The 7768-nt window shown below is 39.5% G+C and overlaps 1 protein-coding gene across 1 annotated transcript; it reads right to left on the bottom strand.

The window, feature by feature from the left end:
• Window positions 1–7030: 7030 nt before the first annotated feature.
• LOC120654074 (putative germin-like protein 2-2) lies at window positions 7031–7768 on the bottom strand. Its single transcript, XM_039931661.1, has 2 exons — window positions 7657–7768; window positions 7031–7566 (listed from the first exon to the last, which is right to left on the bottom strand). The coding sequence occupies exons 1-2, from the start codon at window positions 7766–7768 to the stop codon at window positions 7031–7033; spliced, it is 648 nt and encodes a 215-aa protein (XP_039787595.1).

The following is a 7768-nucleotide window of genomic DNA, read 5'->3' as shown; positions in this document are numbered from 1 at the left end:
AATTTGATCATAGCTATAACTACAAATTGATTTCTGTTGTAGATTGTTTAAGACCAAATTGATGTTCATGAAATACAACCCTGATAACTCCTGTTCTTCAATATTTAGACAGTGTATGGGAAAAAACATGCATGAATTCCCTGAACAAGCATGGCCGCGGGACGCTCTCTGATTGAAATTCAAAAACTTGGAGGGAAGCAAGGTGTCGGTGTTTTGAGCACCGGCTAGTAAATTTGCGTCATGCTTCTCCGTAGCTTGATGTCTAACACTCAAAGGCAAGACATTTAGACTGGTTCAGGCAATCACCCTATGTCCCATATGGGGGTGGTGTGCTTCATATGTTCTTGCGTTCGAGTGCTAGGTGCTTACAACAGAGCGCTTGCAAGCAAATGTGTTTGTGACTGCGTGTTGAGCGTGAGAGCGTGAGCGTGAGAGACAGTCAACACATTATTTTCAAAAATATAAATCATATACATAATCTTGCATACGTATTCTGTATATTTCATTACTCACAACACTACTAAAAAAATGATTTGTAGCAACACCTCGAATTTTTTAGGGGCGGACCAAAATTTGAACCGTTGCTACAAATGGAGCGGAATTACTGTAACAACAGACCCGCCCCTAAAATTGCATTTCTAGGGGCGGGTGAGGGGTGACTCGCCACTACAGATAATTTTTAAATCTATTTTAGAAATCTATTTGATTCAAAAAAATATCAAAACACAAAAAAAGTGAAATTTGTACCATAAGCCTATTGTGATCTATAGAACTAGAAAAATACTAAAAGTATATTTCGCTATACATAGTGATTATGAGTGTGGAAACTATAAAGTTAGTCTTGAGTTGTACGAGAGAGTAGAGTGAGTCATATATTATGGTTTCATACTTTTAACCATTATATACCGTGAAATATAGTTTTGATATTTTTGTTAAATTCTACATGTCATAATAGGCTTATGACAAATTCACAATTTTTGAAGTGTTTTGATATTTTTTAATGAATTAAATGAGTTTTGGAATAATTAGAAAATTATTTATAGGGACGGGTGGGGTCAAATGATTTTTAAGGGCAGATGACGGCGTCCCCTGCCCCTATAAATCATTTCCAGAGTTTATAGAAAAGAATACCATACCCTATGGAAACACAAGTGATTGTATGGTGCGGTGGTAAGGAAGGAGCGCTCGAGCCAGGTGGTTCGAATCTCAAGTGCACTACTACAGGACATGGATTGAGTAACATCAACTTGTGTTACTATAGGTTAATAAATCTGTTACTAGGTCTCCTTGTAACACATCTTGTTAGTGTTCCAATTCTTGATGTTACTATGGTATCACCTACTGGAACACAACACATGTGTTCTTTTATATCTAAAAAAGTGTTACAATGATTTCATTGTGTAACATTTTTTTAACTCTAATAACACTTCTATATTGTGTTAGTGTAAGCATCTAGGCCCTCAAGGTATGTTTCGGTGATTAATGACAACCATTATTGTGACTAATGAGTTTGTGCAGCTTAATAGATCATTATCGCTCATTTGGTCATATGTCAAAAGAGGCCCCTCAATTTCATTAGTCAAAAAGGCGATCTCGGTATTCAACTCAAGATATCTTTCTAGTCCTAAGTGTCGTAAGGTTGAGAAGGACACTTAGGTTAGTATAGGTTTTATAGTTTTGTAGTGATCGCACTATTAAAAGGGGTTAAGGCCAAGTAACTTGAGCATGGACATGGTCAATCAAAAATGGATGCACACTATGGTCACTCAGGTTTCCAGAAGTTCAAATAAGTGGTTTTCAACTTATGTCTCAAGAATATTTGGATTTCATTCAAGACTCAAATCAGAAAAGGCAAAATCAGGAAAAAGTCTATACACCGGTTTAATCGACGCTTATATTTTTCTATACGTCGGTTAAACGAAGTCAGCAGAGTCTGGACAAGTCAATACACCGGTTAAACCGACGTGTTTGAATTTAACGTCGGTGCATTAGTCCAGAGTTGGTTTTTCCAGGGTGTTTCAAGGTTCTATACACCGGTTAAACCGATGCTGTTTGAATTAAGATGTCGGTGCAATTGACCAGTGAGATGATTTTTTCAAGGATTTCAGAAGTTGTACTCACCGGTTAAACCGACGATAGGTTTGAGTTAACATTGGTGCAATTGTCCATAGACTTGGTTTTTCAGTTGATCAATGGACAACTACACTCACCGGTTAAACCGATGATATGTCGGTTAATTTGCCCAAGTTGTAACGGCTAGTTTTCAGAATGGGCAGTTTACACTCATCGGTTAAACCGACGCTGACTATTGGAGGTACGTCGGATTAACCGGCGCTACGCAGTTTTCTGGCAGCTTTTCTCCAACGGCTCTATTCGTGTGAGCTGCCTATATATACCCCTCCAATGGATCATTTTGCACTCTCTTAACACCAGGCAACATTCATACACTTATACATTGTTGAGAGCCACCTTGAGCTTCATCTTCCACATATTTGTTCATTCAATCAATCAAGAAGCAAGACTAAGGACTTGAGTAGAGAGAAGCTTGTGTGCATCCGTTCTTGGTGATCGGTTCTTACTCAAGTGAAGGCCCTAGCTTGTTACTCTTGGTGATTGGCAGCACCTAGGCGATCTTGGTGATTGAAGGTGTTTCTTCCGGAGCTTGCCAAGGATTGTGGGAGTCCGAAGAAGGTTGTACGTGGCTTGAGCTCCACCATGCCGGGATGGTGAACGGAGACTCTTAGTGAGCGCCCAAGTCTCGGTGACATGGGAGGTGACAAGACTCTTAGTGAGTGTCACAATGTGGATTAGGGGTGTGTGCCAACACATCGACACCACGGAAAAAAAAATCCGATTGTCTCTTGCCCACTCTTTCATTTCAAGCACTTACTTTCATGCAATTATTCATGTGCTTGTCTTTAGAGATCATAACTTAGCTCTACCTTGCTCAGTTTCTTATCTTTGTTAGCTTGTGTAGTTTGCTTAGTTAGCCGGTTGGTGAATTGAGCCTTACTAGCATTGCATAGGTTAAGGTTGCTTTAATTGTTTTAGAAATTTGAAAAAGGTCCAATTCACCCCCTTTTGGTCCATCGATCCTAGAGAGAAAATGTATTTATAGCAATGGAGGGTATTTATAGCAATGGAGGGTACATGTTGCTCTGTACTATATTTTTGAAAAAGATGTCTGTACTATTAGACATGCTATGGGTGCCTTTGGCATAGCTCCAATGGGCTCCGGCTCCACCTAACAATGCTATTGTGGCATAGCTAGCTGATCACTGGAGTCGTAGGGGTTGTCCAATGATTGGAAAATGGTGCTTTAAATACTAAATAGCTCTTGGATCCAAACATATGAAATGCTATTTTATTGAAGAACTATTTGCTTGAGGTAAATAGCTCTAGCCCAAATAGCCAAGAGCTAGTTCTCTAAACATGTCCACAAATACGTGTTCCTAAAAAACTGTAAGTACTGACAATAATTGCACAGGGATAACAACAATTATATTGCCAAAAAAATACACTAAAAGGCTGATAGAATCTTCCGTGTCGTAGTAGAATCTGGTGGCTATGGAAAAGGAAACAATTATAGCGAGCATTGAAAATATTGGGGGCGCTGAGACGGATCGAAAGAGAGATACCAGGGCTATGAATGCAACAAGTAGAGATTGTCGGGGCTCGAGCTTGTCCAGGCAGGCGTCAAGCGGCCTCCTCTACGCCATTGCAACAAGCATTGGGATAAATATACAAGAAACAAGCAAAATAAGCACAATTTAAAAAAAGCACTAAACAGAAGAAAAGCATTGCAAGAACGCACTAATGGACAGAACTCGAGGCTACGGTCACAAGAGCTTAAGAAATGCTGAAAACGGAGCTACGATTGAAAAGATACAACTATCGGAAGATTTATATTATAACAGATAATAAACTATAAGCTGGATTTATTTTACTTAAAAACACATGTAAAAGGACATATCTAATTAGCTCAATTTAATTTAAATTTGTAAAAACGAGGTAAACTTAGTCAAGTTTTATTTATCAAGTGTCGATATAAATTAAACATGTTAACTATATTTAACTAGCAAGTAAAAGACAACTGTGAGAGCAACTAGCGTAGAACATTATAATTGAACTGAACAAATTATTTAAAATATATATTTAAGTTGGTAGTTAATCATATTAGCACGAGTTATAAAAACCATTGTAGAACTCTAATTAGCTTTTAATCAGGAAAACTAAATGAGAGAATATTAATCAAATTAATTTTATATTTAATTTTAAAACAGAAAATATGGCACAACGACACTACTAAACGGCAGCTTAGTAGAGAGGAAGAGAGGGCGAGGTGAGGGCATGCGCGATTCAAGGGCCGGGAGGCGGCGCAAGAGGTGAGCTGGATCTGGGCGCTCGGGAGGGTCTAACCCGACTCTGGTTCGGCAGAAGGACGGGGATGATAGGTGGGGCCCGCCTGTAAGAGAGAAGGAGGGGTGGAATTTGGCTCAAGAAGAGAAAAGAGCAGGGGGAAAATGAGAATAATTTTCAGGAAAATCTAGAAAATTCTCGAAATATTTAGAAGATGGATAATTATATTCAAAAATGATATTCACAACCCAAAATTAAAATTTTGGGGTGTGACACCGGATCTGGTGCGCGGGGTGGCGTGCGTGCCAGGGCCTGGGTCGCCGTCGTAGGGGGTTGTCCTGGCGTCACCCGGCCGCCGCTGAGCTGTGCCTCCCGATGCCGAGATGCGCCGTTGCCCATCTCGACGCCTCGATGCCGTTCCCGTGCCCATCCAGCCCAGACAGCCCTACGCTCCGTCATGCTGCTCCTCCGGGCCATCCCGATCCCCGACGCCATCTCTACCTTTCACTATCCCGCGACGTCATCTCTACCTCTCACTATCCCGCCTCGAAGAACCAGCACCAGCAGAGAGGTTCCAATTAATAAATTGTACAACACAAACATATTTTTGATCATAGTTTGCTATGTCTCACCATTATCCACCGGTAAAGTAGTAACCAATATGTAAGTGATAGATTTAACGACATAACATAATATTAATTCCGAGAATATATACTATTTTTTGCTATATTGATTAACTATTCATAATTCCCCTATATATCCATAGGACACTAGGAAACAGAATATAAGATATGGATTTTTATAGTGTAGTAAACTTTCCATTTCATATAGACATCAATCAAGTTTCAAATCCCCATAGCATAATAAAACTCCCCTCCCTCGGCGACTCAGGGCCACCTATGGTTGGTTCCGACACTTCTACAAGGAGGTAGCTAGCTGCCAGTCTAATGATTCTTGATCGGGCTGGGTTACATGCAGCACTACAGTGTGAAGACGTGATCTTGGGGTTTTCTCTATGATTGTCCTTCTTAAATGTAATATCATGTTCCACAAACCGAGTGTTTGTCATGGATGAAGTATATATTCTCATTCAATGATAATAACATATATGTTTCTTTTTAACATTTAATTTAATATTATTTGTTCTATATTACTATGGTACATGTATTTGTGACACATTTTATATGTTACAGTTATGTGTTACAATATAAAACCATTTAGTAACATTTTCACTGTAACACTAAATTTGTGTTGCTAAAATAGTAATCAGTAACACATTTTATATGTGAATGTGCAATGTGTTACAACCTTCATCTGTAACACATAACTTTGTGTTACTATAAAGCATCTTTGTAACACATTGATAGATGTGTTACAAGATTATGTTACAGAATCTTTGTTTTGTAGTAGTGGTGATGCAAGTGTGCATATTTCACCAAATAAATGGTACCTCGACACTACAAGGCTTATGGTGGTGGCTGGTTGCCTGGAATATTATTTTTCTTTTTTCTTTTGTTGTTTTCAATTTTTTGAACTTTTTTATTTTCTGAACATGGATTTGTAGGGGTCGGCCATGGCAGGACCCGCCTATAGAAATCATTTTTAGGGGTGGGTGCCTTACCCGTCTCTAAAAATAGCATTTTTAGCAGCCAAAACTAGAGGCGGGTGCGAAGTTCGCCTCTAAAAATAGTTTTTTGCCCACCCCTACAAATTGTTTTTGTAGTAGTGCAAAATAAACAATAAATGGTACCTCAACGCTACAGGGCTTATGGTGGTGGTTGGTTGCCTGGAAGATTATTTTTATTTTTTATTTTGCTGTTTTCAATTTTTTGAACCTTTTTGTTTTTTGAACATGGATTGTAGGGGTGGGCCATAGCAGGACCCGCCAATAAGAATTATTTTTAGGGGTGGGTGCGTTACCCGCCCTAAAAATAGTATTTTTAGCAGTCAAAATTAGGGAGGGATGCAAAGTCCGCCTCTAAAAATAGATTTTTACCCACCCCTACAAAAGATTTTTGTAGTAGTGCAAAATAAACAATATCTCATGTAACAGTAAAGATGGGATCAGGAGCTATTAGGATTCAAAGAGAGTCTTGATGAGCAAAAGAGTTCACCAAAAGCAAACCAAAATGTGAGGGTCTGCATCAAATTAAAGTGCACATGTTGGAGACAAAATATGTGAGAAGAAGGGCTCATGAGAGTAAGTATCACATCATCTTCACTACCATTTGCTGACCTTATATTACTGAGCTGATGATAATCTTTGATGACGTATGTAAGTAATTTGATCATACCATCATAACAATGTCTAATTTACGGAATTCAAATTGACATTTATGGGCACAGTACGTATTTCTAGTTATTGCACGCAATGTCGATCACCCAATGATATTGACTTATTGATGCCTTGGATAAGTTATGATAGCTTGATGCAAATATTTACACGCGATAGATAATGATTAAACTAGAATACCACAAGAACCATATATACTTACAGCTGAATATGTTGGAATGTGATGATAGAAAAGAAAACCCATTGATTTGAAATAACAACACAAAATGTCACTGTAAATCAACTTATACAATAATGTAAATATTCCAATGTGCTGAAGAAAATAGATAACAATGCAGTGGCTAAACAAATAGTTGTAAATCCGACCGGACTACTTCATTAGAACTGAGCTTGCATTAAGTCCACTGTTTCCTTGTCGACCTGGAAGGCCTTGGCTATTATATTGTCCGCAATGGATGGCTTGGACCCAAACACTGTGTTGGCAATAGTGATGACTCCAGGGTTCTGGCTACTCAATCCAGCAAGAGCTACAGCATTGCCTGTACCGTTGTTGAACTGGAAGTGGACAAGTCCCTTTGGGAACACAAACACGTCTCCCTTGTTCAGAACCTTTGTGATTAGTGTGTTGTTTGGATTTGAGGTAACAAAGCCAACAAAGAGCGAGCCCTCCAACACTGTCAGTATCTCTGTGGCACGAGGGTGAGTATGAGGTGGGTTCATGCCATTGGGAGCATAGTCGATGCGAACCATGGAGATCCCCATCGTGTTCAGGCCAGGGATTTGTGCGACATTGACTGGTGTCACAGCTGAGCTCTGCTTGTTGCTCGTGTTGCCAACCTTGTCAAGGCCGGAGAAGTAGAAGTCTTCTACTGCGACGTCCATTGCGTCTTTGCAAGCGAATCCATTGACTTGCACTGCATGGATATATTCATACATGCATGTAAGATTAACCTCATAATACCAATGCGTAGAAACGAAGTGAGTCCATACAAGTTTGTGTATACCTGGAGATGTCTTGTCGGCAACGCAGACATCTTGGAGAAGGCTTGGATCTGAGGCGATAGCACAAGAGCAGGCCACAGCCAACAGAACAAGGAACAACAGATGATTAGCCAT

Source organism: Panicum virgatum, chromosome 1N (genome assembly GCF_016808335.1).
Source record: "Panicum virgatum strain AP13 chromosome 1N, P.virgatum_v5, whole genome shotgun sequence".
Lineage (NCBI taxonomy): Eukaryota > Viridiplantae > Streptophyta > Magnoliopsida > Poales > Poaceae > Panicum > Panicum virgatum.
Note: the sequence above shows the minus strand (reverse complement) of the source record. Positions and strands in the feature narration are given on the sequence as shown.

Bases quoted from the DNA above. Each gene is read 5' to 3' on its own strand.
- LOC120654074 (XM_039931661.1), bottom strand. From the start codon at position 7,768: ATGGCTAATCATCTGTTGTTCCTTGTTCTGTTGGCTGTGGCCTGCTCT. The intron at 7,567-7,656 runs GTATACACAAAC...ATATCCATGCAG, and splicing joins TGCCGACAAGACATCTCCAG to TGCAAGTCAATGGATTCGCT.